General features: G+C 36.4%; 2 protein-coding genes across 2 annotated transcripts; both read left to right on the forward strand.

Annotated features, from left to right (window-relative positions):
• Nucleotides 1–7,973: 7,973 nt before the first annotated feature.
• LOC141318088 (deoxyribonuclease-1-like) lies at nucleotides 7,974–10,700 on the forward strand. The gene is made up of 8 exons (XM_073833178.1): nucleotides 7,974–8,111; nucleotides 8,180–8,268; nucleotides 8,343–8,426; nucleotides 8,511–8,623; nucleotides 10,001–10,113; nucleotides 10,201–10,355; nucleotides 10,435–10,528; nucleotides 10,653–10,700. Exons 1-8 carry the CDS (start codon nucleotides 7,974–7,976, stop codon nucleotides 10,698–10,700), a joined length of 834 nt encoding a protein of 277 aa, XP_073689279.1.
• Nucleotides 10,701–14,597: 3,897 nt separating this feature from the next.
• Nucleotides 14,598–19,409, forward strand: LOC141318121 (deoxyribonuclease-1-like). Its single transcript, XM_073833179.1, has 9 exons — nucleotides 14,598–14,693; nucleotides 14,904–15,042; nucleotides 15,132–15,220; nucleotides 15,312–15,398; nucleotides 15,489–15,601; nucleotides 18,556–18,668; nucleotides 18,799–18,953; nucleotides 19,033–19,126; nucleotides 19,251–19,409. The coding sequence occupies exons 2-9, from the start codon at nucleotides 14,905–14,907 to the stop codon at nucleotides 19,296–19,298; spliced, it is 837 nt and encodes a 278-aa protein (XP_073689280.1). The 5' UTR covers nucleotides 14,598–14,693; nucleotide 14,904; the 3' UTR covers nucleotides 19,299–19,409.
• The last annotated feature ends 750 nt before the right edge of the window (nucleotides 19,410–20,159 follow it).

Below are 20,159 nucleotides of genomic sequence, written 5' to 3' on the forward strand. Positions count from 1 at the left end.
TAATAATAATATTTATTATGGGTGCAGTTTTTACTAAGAAGCTACATTGAAGAAAAAAGATGTGAAAACGTTTGAACTTAGAAATTGCTAGTAAATTTCAGAATTACAAAAGAAATGGCAACTAACAAATTGAATTAAACATGAAATTTTAGAAAAACTGAACTGAAACTGAAAAAACAACTTCTGAAAAAAAAATTTATAGTGTACACAAAATATTTATATTTTTGGTTACATTTTAAGGTGTTCTTGCTGCAGTGTAATTACACAAATAAATACAGAGTAATATTAATTTATAACATACTTTTGGTTTGCTGCTTGTAATTATGCATTAATTTATTGTTAATACTATAGTAAGTACATGTAACGTGTAACAAGGACATTGTAAAATAAAGTGTTTTTATAAAAATGTAAAAATTATCTAAAAGTTGGCAAGTTGATTAAAAATAGAAATATACTTAAAAGAAATTGCAACCATTTACTTGACCTAACCTATACAATTATCTAAAAGCATACAGTACCTTGTGAAAGAATTAATACCCCTTCGTGATTTGTTATGTTGCTGCCTTACGTTAAACTGCTTTAAATTACTTTTCCCCCCACATCAATCTACACTCCATACACTATAATAAGAAAGCAAAAAAAAAAAAAAAAAAAAAAAAAAACCAGGTTTGTGACAACTTTGCAAATGTATAAAAAATAAAAAGCTAAAATGATTTAATTGCATAAGTATTAATCTGGAACAGTTGAAATTCTCAGATTCTCAGTAGCATGATGTTGCCACACTTCGAGTGAAGTTAAACTGTGGCAAATTCAATTGAATGGTTATGATTTGGAAAGGCACACACATCTTAATAAAAGGTCTAACAGCTGAAAATGCATATCAGAGCAAAAACCAAGTCCTGAGGTAAAAAAAAAAAACTGCCTGTGGAGCTCAGAGACAGGATTGTGTCAAGCCACACATCTGTGGAAGAGTTCAGAAAAAATTCTGCTGCATTGAAGGTTCACAGAAGCATGTAGTCTCTATAACCCTTAATAGAAGAAGTTTGAAACAACTAGAACTCTTTGTAGAGCTGGCCTCCTAGCCAAACTGAGCAATCGATGGAGAAGGGCTTTGGTTAGACTGGTGACCAGGAACCTGATCATTCTAGTTGAGCTCCAGGACCATATGTGGAGATAGGAGAAACCTTGCACATCCTGTATCCTGCTTCTCCAGAAAATTAAGCATCAGCAGCGTACAGCGCCATTGAAAAGAAATACCTGACCTTACTTTGGGCCCTGCAGCATTTTGAAGTTTATCTTGGAAATAATGCTGTATACAGAGCATAACCCTTTGACCTTTCAGTCCAACATGTCCTCTTCTAACCAGTTTTTTATGTGCTGGGCCCTCAAACTACAGGCTACAATATCCAGATCTGGCACATCAAAGGCACTGGCAACGTTGTGGCTGATGCACTCTCCAGAACTAGGGAAATGGAAAAGTAGGGGGTGTATAATCTTGTTAGTCTGGTACCATAAAAGAGTGTGTAGGAAGATACTACTTTGATTCTTGGTCTGTACTCTTAAGGGTGGGGGGTGTTACATTTGTCATTGTTCTTATACACCAATTTAGAGTAAACGTCACAGTTACGTCACTTACAGCTGTGCGCGCATAGTGGTTGCAGAAAAACACTGGTAACAAGTGGAAGTAAACGGGTAAAATCCATGGAATAGAAAAAAATTTATGTTTGTGCCTTTTGTGCCTACCCCTAATTCATTATTTAGGAGTTTCTTTCAATATTTTGTGCATTGTGAACAGTGAGATTGATCGGCCTGCTTAGTTATTTGTGTAAATTGTGAAAGAATTTTGAGAGAATGCAAAAACACTGACATTTTTTTTTCTACTCCCTTTAGGGGCTTTGTAGAGAACTAGTAAACGAGATTTGGTTATCTGAAAAAGTGTGAATCACTGTGATCCAATCCAATTTTGCTATGAAAATCTAGCAGAAAAAGTAAAATGGATTATCTGATCCTAAATAGCAACATTTGGGATTTCCAAATCCAGATTCTGATCTAGATTAAACTTTTTGAACTACTGGCCCTAGAAGATAATGTATCAATTTTATTTCTTTGTTTGTATATTGCTGTGAGTTAAAAGGGGAGCTGTAGGAAGAAAGTGGCTTTTTCTTTAAATACCTCTTTTATTCCTGTTTTGGTATAGTTTGGGGGTTGAGGGAAGTTTATGTTGTGTATTTGTCTTTTCTTTTACATTTGAGGTCAGTTAGAGCTACTCAGTGGGAGAATCGTTTTGTTATTTTAGGCCTTGATCTCTTCTGAGCCATTGCTCCCTATTTAATTATGTTAAACTTGTTGTTTTGTTTTTGTAAATTGAACCTGACAGATGATTTGAGTGTGGTTTTACTGTTTTTTTTATCCTCTTTTATCCTCTTATCCTTTTTTTGTTTAGTTTATGCTTTTCCCTTTGTTACCTCCCCTCTTAATCTTCTAGACAGAAGAGGAAAGTCTGGGAGCGATGACATCTCTTACGTAGATATTAAACTGCAACAATACCCACTGATCTGCCACTTCACATCATATTGACTAAAACAAATACAACGTTAAGTCCGCTGAAATCCCAGAGAATAAAATCTTAGAGAGTGTAATCCCAGAGCACGCCCCAAAACTCAGCCAGGAACCTGCTCGCGCCCTAGAGCTTAGACAGGAGCCCACTTATGCCCCAGAACTTCTTATATCTAGTGTCTGATTCCCTTTTCTTTTGTGGTTTGTGTGGTCGTCATGCCACAATCTAAAGAGGTCCAGGAGGCCTTCAGAAAAAAAGGTTGTGGATGCCTTTGAGACTGGCAAGAGATTTAAAAAGATACCCATATTAATTGAAGATACATCAAAATACATTTTCCATCACTGAATGGAAATCATCTAATCATCTAAAAGTGGCCAGTTTGTCGAGCACTGGCCATCCAAGCAAAATCTAGCCCAAGAGCATCAGTCTGATACAAAATGTGTTCTCCTAGACCCTTAAAATTGTACATTTATTTTAGTAATTCTCGCAACTTATAGTAAAGTGCATGTATCTACAACCAGAAAGAGATTACACAAATTTGACCTGCATGGAGTGTGCCAGGAAAATGCCTTTGCTGTCTAAAAATAAACATTAAAAGTAAGATTACAGTTTGCCAATGAGTATATAGGCAAATAACTTCTGGAAAAATGTGCTCTGGATAAATAAATCAAAGAAAGAGTTGTTTGGCCACAGACAATGAAAGACAGCTTTTCAGAAGAAGAATCTCATACCGACTATGCAATGCAGAGGACAGATAGCCATGACACTGCTAAACGAGTCTGGTACATTTAATTCAATGTTTTTTAATTGTTGTTTTCTTATTAAAAAATTAAAAAACATTGAATTAAATGTACCAGGCTCATTTAGCAGTGTCATGGCTATCTGTCCTCTGCATTGTATCACTGCTGAGGTCTTATTGGAAAATTTCAGAGGCTCTTTGCCAGTATTTTCTCTACATACTGTTATGACACAGATTGAATGAAAATGTGACCCTGGCTGGACCACAAAACCAGTCATAAGTTGCAGAGATATATTTGTAGCAATAGCCAACAATACATTGTATGGGTCAGAATTATTGATTTTTCTTGTATGCCAAAAACTATTAGGATATTTAGAAAAGATCATGTTCTATATAAGTTTTTTTGTGAATTTCCTACCATAAATATATCAACACTTAATCTTTGATTAGTAATATGTGACCCTGGACTACAAAACCAGTCATAGAGGTCAATTTTTTTAAATCTGAGGGTGCAAAAACTTTTTAATATTGAGAAAACATCTTTAAAGTTGTCCAAATGAAGTTCTTAGCAATGCATATTACTAATCAAAAATTAAGTTTTGATATATTTACGTTAGGAAATTTATAAAATATCTTCATCCACATGATTTTTACTTAATATCCTAATAATTTTTGGCATAAAAAAGTGAAAAGACTTTCACTTTTCACTTTCATAAAAGAAAAATCGATAATTTTGACCCATACAATGAATTTTTTCCTATTGCTACAAATATACCTGTGCTACTTAAGACTGGTTTTGTGGTCCAAGGTCACATGTGCATTGCTAAGAACTTCATTTAGACAACTTTAAATTGTTCTATCCTAACAAACCTTATAATCATGTTAAGAAGCTATCTGAACATGATGAAATTTTACAATTTATGAACAGTTGCAATAAAAAAATTATATTTGTTGTTATATACACTAATGTGCAAAAGTTTCATCTGGAATTACATAAAGGAACAAAACAAACTGTGAAAACTAAATCTAGAAGAGCTGGGGTGATGTCTCCAAGACACTGTAACATGAGGATGCTTTCAAAAATAATGTGACAAATGGATTGTATTTCTCGGTAAACTTCTATTAACTAAATATAAGGGGCAATTTTTGAAGGAGACACAAAGATGTTTTGCCTAAATTAAGGCCAAAATGCCTTAATACCAAGAGTTTTTGTACTTTTCACAACATTTTTGTGCACTAAAAATATCTTATATCTGTTTGTCTTTTCTCTGTCATTTTATCTGACCAGCAACACAAAACAATAGTTGTTTAAATATGAGTTAGTTTCATAGGTGCATTAATTGTAATTAATAAACTATAATTATTAATCCTCCACATTGTTTTAGGTTTCGTCCAAGAGAGCTCTCTTACGTAGGTATTCAGCTGTAGCAACACCCACTGAACTGCCACTCAACATCATATTGAGCAAAGCCTAAAACGACCCCAAATCCACTCCATTTTAAAGGAACTGTCAACTCATTATAAAATGCGGTTTAAATATTCATTGACATCACCAGAGGCCGTCTTTAGCCAGGTGCCCTGGGCTTAAGCTCACGTAAGCCCATGCATTAATTCTAATAAAGCTTTATCTATACACTGGCATAAAGCCACCATCAGTGCCACCCTGGCCTCCGGGGCTGCTGGCACCTCTCTGGCTTCCTCTGTCACCGGTACTCTCATCCTGCCAACGCCACCCTGGTCACCTGCACGCTACCTGTCCCTATTTAAGCACACATCTCATCTCTCCTCTTTGTCTGGTTGTGTTCATTCGAAGTGGACTGCTACCTTGTACTCCAGCAATTATCTCCAGCGATACCCTCTTCTCTTCTCCAGGTAAATTATATTTTTCAAATAATTATTTGTATGTATGGGAGTTTGCAGCAGCAACAACAGCATTCTATAAACAAACTTTTCAGGACTCGCAACGGCATTTTCGGCGACAGAAGGTTTCACAGTTTGTTTAGTTGTTTTTTTTCACCGAGCACAATGCACTAGTAAAGAAGACCAGCACGAGAGCTACTCTGTGTACAGGACTTTATGTTAACGTGCAGATTAACAGTATATATTGTGTAGTAGGAATGAAAATACAGTTTTCAGAAACTCTCTGCCTTGATCTGTTAGTATCCGTTTTGGCACTTAAAATTGATATACATATTATGCTGGTCATATTTTACCAACTTTCCAATTAGGTCCCTTTCAACTAGTTAAAATTAAACCTTGGTCTGACAAAACAGACAAGAAGAGAAGAAAGTCAGAATTATTAGCATATTATTATTTTGACAATTAAATATTTATGATACAAAAGTATGCCACATATTAATGCACATGCAAATTCGATGAAAGTCTAAAATTATATTATAAATTTAGAGTTGGTACCTTGATCGGTCTGTAGTGTGTTTTAAGCTCTTATGTCTTGATTCTTAATACTGTGTTGTTACCTGAATGATCCACAGCTGTGTTTTTTTGTTCAGTCCTTTGTTGAGCATTTTTGTGTATTTAAACCCTTTCCAACAATGACTGTATGATTTTGAGATCCATCTTTTCACACTGAGGTCAACTGAGGGTCTAATATATTCAACTATTACAGAAGGTTCAAATGCTCACTGATACTCTAGAAGGAAAAACAATGCATCAAGAGCCTGGGGGTGAAAACTTTTGAATGGAATGAGGATGTGTAAATTTTTCTTACTTTGCCCAAACTTTTTACCCAAACTCTTTTTTTTTTTCATTTATTACTTCCCTTCAGAAGCTACAGAAGATACTTACATGTTCCCCAAAGACAAAATAAGTTGCATTAACTCTGAAATTAAAGTTCAAAACTTTTTCACCCCCCGTCTCTTAATGCATCGTGTTTCCTTCTGGAGCATCAGTGAGAGTTTAAACCGTCTGTAATAGTTGCATATGAGTCCCTCAGTTGTCCTCAGTATGAAAAGATGGATCTCAAAATCATACAGTCATTGTTGGAAAGGTTTCAAATACAGAAAAATGCTAAAAAAAAATACACATTATCAAGGACTGATTTCATCAAAGTTGGGATTTTTATGTTGTGGTGACGATTTTTGCATTATTACTACAGTTAAACCTGGACACAGAGAAAGCATTTTGTTACTCACACTAGTAACAAACAACAATGACTTGATTAGTGTAGTAAACAAAACAAAAAAAATATATAGCTTTACTGGCATGGTAAAAAAGGTTTTACATTGCTAAATTGCACTATGATCTCATAATATTGGGCATTGTCAAATTCACAGGCAGCACCCACTGCACATAATAACTTTGTTGATTCCCTTACCAATAAAGCAGAAGTTCGAAGCTGATGGATATTCCCCCTTAAGACCTCTTCAGTTCCATAGCTATGTTCGCCCGACTCATACTGAAACAATGCTTGACATTTACGGTCTCCGGCGTTTCTAGTCAAATTAACGTATTTTCCAAGTCGAAATTATGACGTTAAACATATAAAAATAGTTTAAAGCACATGGCGCCATAATTTCACCACTTTACAGTGTCACAATGACCGCCTTTGTGCAGTAGCTCACCTGTCATAGCTACATGAAATTGAAAACAGATGAGGAACTATATACACAATTCACTTAATATATAGTCTGAAACATAATTTTAAGTGTATTTGAATCTCATGCAGCGCCCTCTGTTGCACTGAAGTTGGATTAGTTTAAGGGAGAGTGGGTTTAGTTGACAAGGGTTACCCAAGGGTATTACAGAATAGAAAAAAAATTCTATACAAAATCTTGTTGAATGAATGAATGTATATTAAACAGTTACGGACAAGCTTATGTGGTAGTATTCTTGCGCTGTAATAGTTCAAAACAAAACCTTTTCTATTGAGCTGCAATAGCAAGCTACAAAATAAATATTTTCTTAATACATTTACTCAACCACCTGTTTGAAGTTACATTTTCTTATCACCCAACTGTTTATTTCCCAGGGAGAAAGTGAGCGAGAGGTTGGTGTCTTTATACACAGTAGTGGTAAATAAAAACGTGTGGCCAATTATGGCAACCCATACGCGGAATTTGTGATCTGCATTTAACCCATCCAAGTGCACACACACACAGTAGTGAACACACACACGGAGCAGCAGGCGGCTATATTGCTGTGGCACCCGGGGAACAGTTGGGGGTTCTGTGCCTTGTTCAGGGGTCTCACCTTAGTCGTGGTATTGAGGGTGAAGACTGAAAAGAGTGCTGTTTATTCACTCCCCCACCGACAATCCCTGCAGGACCTGAGACTTGAACCCACAACCTTCTGACTACAAGTTCGACTCTAACCATAAACCAGAATATGTGATACCACTTTTATTCCCTAAGGGAGGGGCTTGCTAAAGTAGAGCCTCCTTAGTTGTGCGAAAAAACTTTTTCCATGTTCTCACAGCACAAGCGAAAGCTGAACTCAGAACTCATTTTATTGCATATATTCACACCTAAAGCATATTTAGAGTAAGATTCACTGGATCGATTACAATTACATTCATTTGTCAAGATTCTCTGTGAGTGCAAGTATAGTTATGCCTTTTACGCTTTCATCTGTATCTCTATGTCTAGTTTGAAATCTGTCTCAGGTATTATTATACTGTTTAATTAATATCTGATTATGTCCTCTGCCTCTATATACAGGATGAAGATCATCATTGCTATAGGTCTACTCCTGTTATCTGTCCACCTTGGAAACTCCCTTATGATTGGAGCCTTCAACATCAAAGCCTTTGGGAATGCAAAAACAACTAATGCCACCCTGCTTAACATCATTACCAAAGTGAGTGACACCCGAACCTATAATATACTTACACGCTTTCTTTTGGTAACTGTATTGTGTTTTGTTAGGTGATACGGCGGTATGACGTTGTAGTCATCCAAGAAGTGAGAGACAGCGATCTCACTTCAACGAAAAGACTGATGCAAAGTTTGAACGCGTAAGTTGTCTTAACTGTCTGTAAGTTTCTGTATTTATTTGTACAGATTAATTAATTTTTTTTTTCATTATCAGAGTCACTCCAAATCAATATCAGTACATTGTAAGCGACCTCTTGGGTAGGAGCACCTACAAGGAGAGATATCTCTTTGTTTACAGGTAACATTTAGTTCACATATCATATAAGATCATATGTATATATGGTTGATATCAAATAAATAATCACACTTTTACTTTCATCAGATCTCAGGCGGTGTCCGTTGCAAACAGCTTCCATTATGATGATGGATGTGAACCCTGTGGAAATGATACATTCAGCAGAGAACCCTTTGTTGTGAAGTTCTCCTCCAATACAAGTAAACGTCCTTCATTGTGAGAATGTTAGCAGTAATAAAGTCAGAACGCACTGTTCAGCAAAAGCCTTTCATCTCAAGCAATTGACATTACACTAAATTCAGAGACTGTTCCTGTGAAAACAAGAGCCGTGCTACAAGCCACAATGGCAATGAAAGGGATGTGATTTTCAGTTCCTGGGTTGAATATACACTAGCAATTAAAAGTTTGTCTGTTGGGGGCCTGTTGTTGAGGTCAGTTTTCTGATAGGGATGCATTATTGTTTTATAAACGTATCAAAAGACTAAAACATTTAAATTGTCCCTTGTTTGTCTTAAACAGTTAAACTGCCTGCTGTTTTAAAGCATTTTTGTGTATTTGAACCCTTTCCAACAATGACTGTATGATTTTGAAATGCATCTTTTCACGCTGAGGACAACTGAGGGACTCATATGCAACTATTACAGAAGGTCCAAACACAAACACAATGCACTTTTTGAAACTTTTTGAAGATCAGGTAATTTTTTTTGTCTTCTTGGAAACATGCAAGTATCTTTTATAGCATCTGAAGCGCAGTACTAAATAAAAAAAAAAATGATATTTAGGCAAAATAGACAAATGTATATCTTTGTTCTGTGCAGAAGTTTTCACCCCCCAGCTTAATGCATTGTGTTTCCTTCTGGAGCATCAGTGAGTGTTTGAACCTTCTGTAATAGTTGCATATGAGTCCCTCAGTTGTCCTCAGTATGAAAAGATGGATCTCAAAATCATACAGTCATTGTTGGAAAGGGTTCAAATACACAAAAATGCTTTAAAACCAAAGAATTTGTGGGACCTGAAGGATTTTTCTGAAGAACAGCAGGCAGTTTAAATGTCCAGGACAAACAAGGGACTCATGAACAACTATCACTAAACACACACACACACACACACACACACACACACACACACACACACACACACACACACACACACACACAGAGAGAGAGAGCTGTGGATTATTCAGGTAACAACACAGTATTTAAGAATCAAGTGTATGTAAACTTTTGAACAGGGTCATTTTATAAATTCAACTATTATTTTCTCTTGTGGACTATATGTAAACATCTTTTATGTGAAATATCTTATTCAGGTCAATACTAAATAACAATAACATGCATGTTGTATGATTCCTCTTATTTTGGATTTTGCAAGGTTTATGCAAACATTTGACCTTAGCAATAAATTCAGTAACTGTATTTGGAAAACATAGTTATTTATCAGGGATGTAGCAGGGATCGGACTTCAAATATTAAAAGCAATTTACAGCTCACAATGACACTAAACAACATTCACTTCTTGTTGAGCAGATTCTTATTTTTGTTCAAAATCATGAACACTAACTAGTATCTTTTCTGTAGCTGTCCGGGACTTTGCCATCATTCCTCAGCATACATCCCCAGAACTCGCTGTGAAGGAAATTGACGCTCTGCATGATGTCGTCTTGAAAACTAAACAACGTCTGAGCACAAATGTAACTATACTAATGCACAGCTGTATGGACTAGTCCTGTTAACATCAACTGTGCTAATATATAATATGACTTCAAATTTCATTTCAGAACATCTTGCTTATGGGAGACTTCAATGCTGGCTGTAGCTACGTTTCGAGTACAGACTGGTCCAAAATACGCCTTCGCACTGACAAGAGTTACACCTGGCTCATCGCTGATACTGTGGACACAACCGTCACAACCACACACTGCCCTTATGACAGGTAGAAAGACATCACAAGCTATTTAGTTGGATAAGATAAACCTGTGTTATGCAATGACTAATAATATGCTTAATAAAAGGATTGTGGCCACCCCCGAGATAATGAAAGGAGTGACCGCTGGATCAGCGCAGGTCTTTGACTTCATGAAAGCCCAAGGACTGAGCCAGAGCTTGGTAAGGATAAGTTTTGCCTCATTGGGATTCACTATTGTAAACATTAGACCTACAAAGCTTTCTTAAGAGTTGAGTTATTGCTGAGTGTATTCCTCTGTCTGAAGTGTTAATTTCTCTCTTACAGGCCCTGGCAGTGAGTGATCACTTTCCAATTGAGGTCAAAGTCATGTGAAAAACATCAAGACTGTTCCCTCACAGCAGATATACACTGCAATGGTTATGGTTTATGTGTAGTGCTTTTTTTTTTTAGATTTTGCAAGAATAAAAAAAAAAAAAGATTTTGTTCAGTTTCTTCAATATAAATATTACGCATGCAGTTTTTATGTAGAAGCTACACAGAAGAAAAAAAAAATTTTACTCAGAAATTGCTAGTAATTTTCAGAATTACAAAGACAAGTAACACACTGAATTATACATTCAATTTGAGAAAAACTGAAATAGTATTATCTTATGAAATGTACTCTAATAATCTTAATTTAGAACTTGTTTTTACAGTGTACACAAAATATTTGTTTTTTCAGTTACATTTGAAGGTGTTTTTGTTACAGTGTAATTGCACAAATAAATACAGAGTAATATTAGTTATTAACATACTCACTATGCTTTAGGTTAAACTGCTTTAAATTATTTTTTCCTCACACCAATCTACACTCCATACACTATAATGGTAAAGCACTAAAAAAAACAAAAAACAGTTTTTAACATCTTTGAAAATGTATTAAAAATTAAAAAACTTAAGTGATTCCATTGCATAAGTATTTATACACTTATCTGAAACTTAAATTTTTTTTCATTTTGGATATAGAATTATTGGATATTATAGTAGTTTCTTTTATTTAGACTACCTTTGCTATCTATCGTTCATTAAGTTACGCTATTCTACTTTGAAACATTTTTTTTTAATTTAACACTTCTTTTTTGGCTTTAAGTTATATTTGGTTCTCTGATTTAAAGTATTGTATTTCATAATCATTAAATTTATCTCAGTATCATTCATATTGCTTGTAGATGTTACCACACTTCGAGTGAAGTTAACCTGTGGCAAATTCAATTGAATGGTTATGATTTGGAAAGGCACACACATCTTAATAAAAGGTTTAACAGCTGAAAATGCATATCAGAGCAAAAACCAAGCCCTGAGGTAAAAAAACTGCATCAAGCCACACATCTAGGAAAGAGTTCAGAAAAAAATCTGCTGCATTGAAGGTTTACAGAAGAATGTAGTCTCCATTGCCCTTAATAGAAGATGTTTGAAACAACCAGAGCTGGCCTCCTGGCCAAACTGAGCAATCAATAGAGAAGGGCATTGGTTAGACTGCTGACCAGAAACCTGATCATTGTAGTCACTCTAGTTGAGCTCCATGATCACATGTGGAGATAGGAGAAATCTACAGAAGGACAAACAATAATAATGTGCTTGTTGGCAGGTTTTGCCGATAAACGCAGCTAAATGTGGCTAAAGTAAACATTACACCTTCTAATCAGTGTTGCCAGATTGGAAATGTCCAAGTATCGTACCAGAAACTCAAAATTATCGTATTTGGGAGAAAATTATCGTATTTTAGTCAAACGTTCAAAATAAAGATATTTATCTAGATGTTACAGCTATTTCTCCTTTTTAGCACTCATTTTCTATACCTTATTGCAATGCTAAACTAATTATCTTACCCGAGTCAAACGTTCAAAATACAGCTATTAATCTAGATGTTACAGCTATTTATCCTTTTCAGCACTCATTTATACTCTATTGTTAAACTAACAACCTCAGTTTTGAAACAAGTACGACAGGAACGTTAACTTGTGCTCGTGAGAGAGAGCCATTCTCCACGATGACTGGTTGAGAAGACGTAAGATTGGATGAAAGGCATGCGAAACGCACGTTCACGTCTCCTCACAATCATGAAGGTAGACGTAGGATCCACACAGCTAGATCTTTGAGAATAGAAGCTCTTATAATTACAACGACCATGGTGTCACAAAATTCTGAAATTATCGTACATTGTGGTATTATTGATCGTACATCGTACAGAGGTCAAAATTATGGTACAAATACGATAATTATCGTACGTCTGGCAACACTGCTTCTAATCCCAAATCAGAGAGGGGTGGGGCGAGCAGAGCTCATTTGCATTTAAAGGGCCAATGACATAAATTGAGCTCATATTTTGCAGAGCTGATTTTGCCAAGGTAAAAGGGTGTTTTTTACACTACTATTGAAATTTTTTAACCAAAGTAGACCCTAAAGAATCATATGAACTTGTGGAAAATGGACATCAGATGACCCCTTTAAGCCTGATTTACAAAATCTCTGTTTAGTATCATCTAGTGTTATTGTAGGTATTTTTACATGCGCTAATTTTGGTTAATCTGAATAAATTCCGTTTACACAGAACATGCACATTACATGCATTTGCGCAAAGCTGAGGGATATCAGCCATGATCCTGTAGTCACAACACATTGCCAACACACAACCACCTGCAGGACTGGAGCCCTAAAAACACAAGAATTATATCATTCATTCATTTATCTCACAATTTGATCTTAATGAAATTTAGCGGCACTGAACGTAAACAATGCCACTGAACCGATCGAAACTCGCATATTTGCATATGCTGATTATTGCTGCTGAAAATGGTCAATTATTGTCATTTTTTTGGACTGAACTAAAACACTTTTGGAGTACTTCAGACAGCCAAAAGTTATAACAAATTAAGAAGAGTGCAAAAAACTGTCAAAAGGAACAAAAGGCGTTTGTGGTTGGCCGTGTTTGACAATCATTTCCAGTCAGGTAGGTGAAATATTAAGATAATATCTCAATTAATACTGCTCATATGTATCTTCACCACCTATTAACTTTAGTTTGTGAAAATATTGCACCATTTCCTGCTTACGAAGTCCTTCTCTTTCTGTGGTTTAGACAGCATCCGGATTCAGGTAACTGACCAAACCTTAAGGTAAGTGCAAACCCTCTATTAATAGACATTATCAAGGACTGCTTTTATCAAAGTTTGGATTTATTTGTATGTTGTAGTGTTGGTTTTTGCTTTATTACTACAGTTAAACCTGGACAAAGAGAAGGCATTTTGTAACTCACAGTAACAAATAATAATGACTTGATTAGTTACACAGTGTAGTAATCAAAATAAATACATTGGCAAATACATTGTTTTTCATTGACAGCACTCTAATCTAATGATGTTGACTACTGTCAAGCTCACAGGCAGCACACACTGCACATAATAACTGATTTCTCCAGTGCTGATTTCCTTACCCAGCCATGCAGAAGTTCGAGGCTCTCCTTTTCAGGATGTAACGCTGAAGAATATTCCCCCTCAAGACCTTTTCAGTTCCATAACCATGTTCACCCGACTCATACTGACATGATGCTTTACATTAATGTTTACTGTAAAATTAACGTATTTTCCGAGTCAATAATATAACGTTAATCCTTTAAAAATGGTTCAAAAAAAGCACATGGCGCCATAATTTCACCACTTTACAGTGTCGCAATGACTTACCCGTTATATTTTAATGAGAGTGTAGGTGACATGAAGCAGCAGGTTAGCTGCATTGAAAACAGATGTGGCACTATATACACAATTCACATAATATACAGTCTGTTTTTAAACTAAATATGAATGGCTTGTAGCGCCCTCTGTTGCACTGAAGTTGGATTAGTTTAAGGGAGAGTCAGTTCAGCTTTCTAAAATTACTAGATAATAAATGAAGTTTTAATAACAAACAATGAATTTTAAATAGGCTTTCTACACAAAATCTTTACAAACCAATGAATGAGTGAATGTATAGTATATAAACAGTTATGGACAAGCTTATGTGGTACTAATCTCGCCCTGTAATACTTCAACGAGTTTGAAACAAAAACCTGCTCTGTTGAGCTGCATTAGCAAGCTACAAAATAAATATTTTCTTAATATGTCTACCTAACCACCTGTTTAAAATTACATTTTCTTATCATCCACCTGTTTATTTCCCATGCAGGGAGAAAGTGAGTGAGAGGTTGGCGTTGTTACACAGTAGTGGTAAATAAAAACTCTCCAGAATATGTGATACCACTTTTATTCCCTGAGGGAGGGACTTGCTAAAATAGAGGCTCCTTAGTTGTGCAAAAAGCTTTCTCACAGCACAAGCGAAAGCTGAACTCAGGTAGAGCTCATTTTATTGCATATATTTAAAACTTACACATACAAAGTAAGTTTTACTGGATTGATTACAATTATATTTATTTATCAAGATTCTCTGTGAGGGCAATTATGCCTTTTAGACTTTCACCTGTATTGCTATGTCTGGTTTGAAATCTCAGGTATGACTACTGTTTAATCAATATCTGATTATGTCCTCTGCCTCTATATACAGGATGAAGATCATCATTGCTATAGGTCTAGTCCTGTTATCTGTCCACTTTGGAAGCTCGCTTCTGATTGGAGCCTTCAACATCAAAACCTTTGGGGATTCAAAAACATCTAATGCCACTCTGCTTAACATCATTACCAAAGTGAGTGACATCTGAAACATTAATATATACCTGAACCTATAATATATATATACACGCTTTCATTTTGTAACTGTATTGTGTTTTGTTAGGTGGTGCACCGGTATGACATTGTAGTCATCCAAGAAGTGAGAGACACCGATCTCACTGCTACGAACAGACTGATGGAAAGTGTGAACGCGTAAGTTGACTTAACGGTTTCATTAACATTCTCGATAGGTTTCTGTATTTATTTATATAGATAAATTAATACACATCATTTTCATTATCAGAGGTGGCTCTCCATATCAATATCAGTACATTGTAAGTGAGAACTTGGGTAGGAGCACCTACAAGGAGAGATACCTCTTTGTTTACAGGTAACATTTAGTTCACATATCATATAAAATTATATATGTATGGTTGGTTGATATCAAATGAACAATTACACTTTTTTTTTTTTTTATCAGATCTCAAGCGGTGTCTGTTACAAACAGCTTCCATTATGATGATGGATGTGAATCCTGTGGAACTGATACCTTCAACAGAGAACCCTTTGTTGTGATGTTCTCCTCTAATACAGGTGAAGGTCCAAGTTCATTGTAAGAACGTTAGCAGTAATACAGTCGGAACGCACTGTTCAGCAAAAGCCTTTCATCTCAAGCAACTGACAGAACACTAAATTCAGAGATAGCCCTTATGAAATTAAGAGCCGTGCTACAGGCCACAATAGCAATGGAAGTGATTTTCAGTTCCTGGGTGACCATATTTCAGGTTGACTATAGCATTTAAAAGTTTGTCAGCTGGGGGTCAGTTGTTGGGGATTTTTTTGTCTAATAAGGAGGTTATTGTTGATTTTTATTAGGTGGCTTTGTGGAATACTCGATTCTGATTGGTCAGTCACCACATTTATGTTATTCCCCAAAAACAACTTGTATAAACTAATAACACGTTTCTCATCCATGCTTGCTTGCTGGAAACAGCTTTTTAAAATATTAAAACTCAACTCAGTATTATGTGCAGACTTTTTTAATTATATCATCCTGGTATCTCAGACTCGTTCTCTCGTTTCATAAAAAGCAGCTGCTGCAATGATCGTTTACACTGTAATGGTTTATAAGATAACTAACAAACTGGTGTGATTTTAAAACAGTTTCATTTTTAATCAATATCATGATTATTTATGTGGCAAATTTTGTGTAATAAGAGCTTTGACTACACCGTATCCCTTAAATGTCCGACTAGTTGTAACTTGCTGCTTGCTAGCAACTGCTTTCTTCACAGAAGCTTTGCATTCAAATATTTCAATTTACAGTGGGTACGGAAAGTATTCAGACCCCCCTTAAATGTTTCACCCTTTGTTATATTGCAGCCATTTGCTGAAATCATTTAAGTTCATTTTTTTCCTCATTAATGTACACACAGCACCCCATATTGACAGAAAAACACAGAATTGTTGACATTTTTGCAGATTTATTAAAAAAGAAAAACTGAAATATCACATGGTCCTAAGTATTCAGACCCTTTGCTCACTATTTAGTAGAAGCACCCTTTTGATCTAATACAGCCATTAATCTTTTTGGGAAAGATGCAACAAGTTTTTCACACCTGGATTTGGGGATCCTCTGCCATTCCTCCTTGCAGATCCTCTCCAGTTCTGTCAGGTTGGATGGTAAACGTTGGTGGACAGCCATTTTTAGGTCTCTCCAGAGATGCTCAATTGGGTTTAAGTCAGGGCTCTGGCTGGGCCATTCAAGAACAGTCACGGAGTTGTTGTGAAGCCACTCCTTCGTTCTTTTAGCTCTGTGCTTAGGGTCATTGTCTTGTTGGAAGGTAAACCTTCGGCCCAGTCTGAGGTGTTGAGCACTCTGGAGAAGGTTTTCGTCCAGGATATCCCTGTACTTGGCCGCATTCATCTTTCCCTCGATTGCAACCAGTCGTCCTGTCCCTGCAGCTGAAAAACACCCCCACAGGATGATGCTGCCACCACCATGCTTCACTGTTGGGACTGTATTGGACAGGTGATGAGCAGTGCCTGGTTTTCTCCACACATACCGTTTAGAATTAAGGCCAAAAAGTTCTATCTTGGTCTCATCAGACCAGAGAATCTTATTTCTCACCCTCTTGGAGTCCTTCAGGTGTTTTTTAGCAAACTCCATGCAGGCTTTCATGTGTCTTGCACTGAGGAGAGGCTTCCGTCGGGCCACTCTGCCATAAAGCCCCGACTGGTGGAGGGCTGCAGTGATGGTTGACTTTCTACAACTTTCTCCCATCTCCCGACTGCATCTCTGGAGCTCAGCCACAGTGATCTTTGGGTTCTTCTTTACCTCTCTCACCAAGGCTCTTCTCCCCCGATAGCTCAGTTTGGCCGGACAGCCAGCTTTAAGAAAGGCTTCTGGTCGTCCCAAACGTCTTCCATTTAAGGATTATGGAGGCCACTGTGCTCTTAAGAACCTTAAGTGCAGTAGAAATTTGTTTGTAACCTTGGCCAGATCTGTGCCTTGCCACAATTCTGTCCTTTGACCTCATGATTCTCATTTGCTCTGACACGCACTGTGAGCTGTAAGATCTTATATAGACAGGTGTGTGGCTTTCCTAATCAAGTCCAAGCAGTATAATCAAACAAAGTTGGACTCAAATGAAAGTGTAGAACCATCTCAAGGATGATCAGAGGAAATGGACAGCACCTGAGTTAAATATATGAGTGTCACAGCAAAGGGTCTGAATACTTAGGACCATGTGATATTTCAGTTTTTCTTTTCTAATAAATCTGCAAAAATGTCAACAATTCTGTTTTTCTGTCAATATGTGGTGCTGTGTGTACATTAATGAGGAAAAAAATGAACTTAAATGATTTCAGCAAATGGCTGCAATATTACAATGAAACATTTAAGGGGGACTAAATACTTTCCGTACCCACTGTATATCAATGTTTCACGTCTAATCGTTTACTTTTGTAATAAGCGGGATAATGTACATCCAGCCGGTTGTTATCGCAGAATAAAGCCCTTCAGTGTTTTATTCTGTGAAAACAACTGGCTAGATGTACTGTACATTATCCCTTACATATAAATGTAATTTTTATGTAAGGGATATTTGTTATAATTGTTTAAAAGATTTCTGTTCAAAATAAATGTAATTTACTTTCTACTCATGAAAGAAACTGAAATATTAATCATATTAGAATAAATATTCATGTCCCTGCTCAAAAAAAAACAAACAGCTAAAACCAGCCTAGGCTGGTTGGTTGGTCGTAGCTGGTTTAAGCTGGAAGTGGCTGGTTTTAGCTGGTCTCCCAGCCTGACCAGCTAAGGCCAGCCTGGCCAGGCTGGAAAAGTGGCCAAAACCCCTTTAAAACCAGTCTGCTGACCAGCTAAAACCAGCCTAGGCTGGTTTTAGCTGTTTTTTTCACCAGGGGTGACACTGAATACTGGAGTAGTAGAGTATATTTGGAATATATTAAAATAGAACATAGCTATTTTAACACAGCTTATTTTACTGTACTTTTTATTTGTTTTTATTTTACTTTTTCTGTAGCTGTCCAGAATTTTGCCCTCATTCCTCAGCATACATCCCCAGAAGTCGCTGTGCAGGAAATCGATGCTCTGCATGATGTTGTCTTGAATACTCGACAACAGCTGAACACAAATGTAACTATACTGATGCACAGCATACTGTATGAACTAGTGCTTTTAACATGACAGTCATTTCAACATCTATGCTAATATATAATATGATTTGAAGGATTTGTGTCAATTCAAATTTCATGTCAATTTTCAGAACATCATGCTTTTGGGAGACTTCAATGCTGGCTGTAGCTACGTTTCGAGTTCAGACTGGTCCAATATACGCCTTCGCACTGACCAGAGTTACACCTGGCTCATCCCTGATAGTGTGGACACAACTGTCACAACCACAAACTGCCCTTATGACAGGTAGAAAGATAAGAGATGGATAAGATAAACAAAATGTAATGAGAATATCTTTAATACGGAATAATATGTTTTATAAAAGGATTGTGGCCACCCCTGACATGATGAAAGGAGTGTCTGCTGGATCAGCGCAGGTTTATGACTTCATGCAAGCCCAAGGACTGAGCCACAGTTGGGTAAGGATAAGTTTTGCCTCATTGGGATTCACTATTCTAAACATTAGACCTACGAAGCTCTCTAGAGAGTTGAATTATTGCTGAGTGTATTCCTCTGTCTGAAGTGTTCATGTCTCTCTCACAGGCCCTGGCAGTGAGCGATCACTTTCCAGTTGAGGTCACGCTTGTGTGAAAAACATCAAGGTTGTTCCCTCGCAGAAGATATACACTGCAATGACCATGCTTGATGCGTAGTTCCATTTTAGACTTTGCAAGAATAAAAAAAAGAAAAAAAAAGAAAAAATTTCTTCCATTTCTTCATATATATATTTTATGGGTGCAGTTTTTACTGAGAAGCTACAATTTTTTTTTTACTTTTTTACTCAGAAATTGCTAGTTAATTTTTTGAATTACAAAGAAATGGTAAGTAACAAATTAAACATGAATTTTAGAAAATCTGAAATAGTATTTTCTAAAATGCCTTATAAAATATAAAACTTCTGAATTCTTTTTTTTTTTTTTTTACAGTCTACAGAAAATATTTATATTTTGGTTACATTTTAAGGTGTTCTTGCTACAGTGTAATTACACAAATAAATACAGAGTAATATTAATTAATAACATACTTACTATAGGGTTTTGTTTAAGGTTAGCTGCTTGTAATTATGCATATTTAGGGCCCGAGCCCAGAATGGGGCTCTGGAGCGCACACCAATTGACCTACAGTCACCAAAATTCATACACATATAGACCTCATCGGGCCGAACAACTTTCGCGCTCATAGTCCGTGCTTCGCCAAACAGGAAGTCAGCTATTCAGGGATGTCTAAAAAGCGCATGCAATGGAATTTAAAATACTCCTACTAGGCCTTTCCACCGATGGCCACCAAACTCAGTCAGCATGACCTCAAGACATTGGGGACGCAAAATTGCCAGGGGATTTTTGATATCACGAACGGTTTGGCCGTGGCGGGGCGACAAAGTTATGGCGAGAAATAAGAAACAGTAAGTGTCTAATAACTTTGACACACTTTGCCTGATTTTGACCAAACTTC

The sequence above is a fragment of the Garra rufa genome, chromosome 1, assembly GCF_049309525.1.
Source record: "Garra rufa chromosome 1, GarRuf1.0, whole genome shotgun sequence".
Lineage (NCBI taxonomy): Eukaryota > Metazoa > Chordata > Actinopteri > Cypriniformes > Cyprinidae > Garra > Garra rufa.

Bases quoted from the DNA above. Each gene is read 5' to 3' on its own strand.
- LOC141318088 (XM_073833178.1), top strand. From the start codon at position 7,974: ATGAAGATCATCATTGCTATAGGTCTACTCCTGTTATCTGTCCACCTT. The intron at 8,269-8,342 runs GTAAGTTGTCTT...TTTCATTATCAG, and splicing joins CTGATGCAAAGTTTGAACGC to AGTCACTCCAAATCAATATC. The intron at 10,356-10,434 runs GTAGAAAGACAT...GCTTAATAAAAG, and splicing joins ACACACTGCCCTTATGACAG to GATTGTGGCCACCCCCGAGA.
- LOC141318121 (XM_073833179.1), top strand. From the start codon at position 14,905: ATGAAGATCATCATTGCTATAGGTCTAGTCCTGTTATCTGTCCACTTT. The intron at 18,669-18,798 runs GTAACTATACTG...GTCAATTTTCAG, and splicing joins GACAACAGCTGAACACAAAT to AACATCATGCTTTTGGGAGA. The intron at 18,954-19,032 runs GTAGAAAGATAA...GTTTTATAAAAG, and splicing joins ACAAACTGCCCTTATGACAG to GATTGTGGCCACCCCTGACA.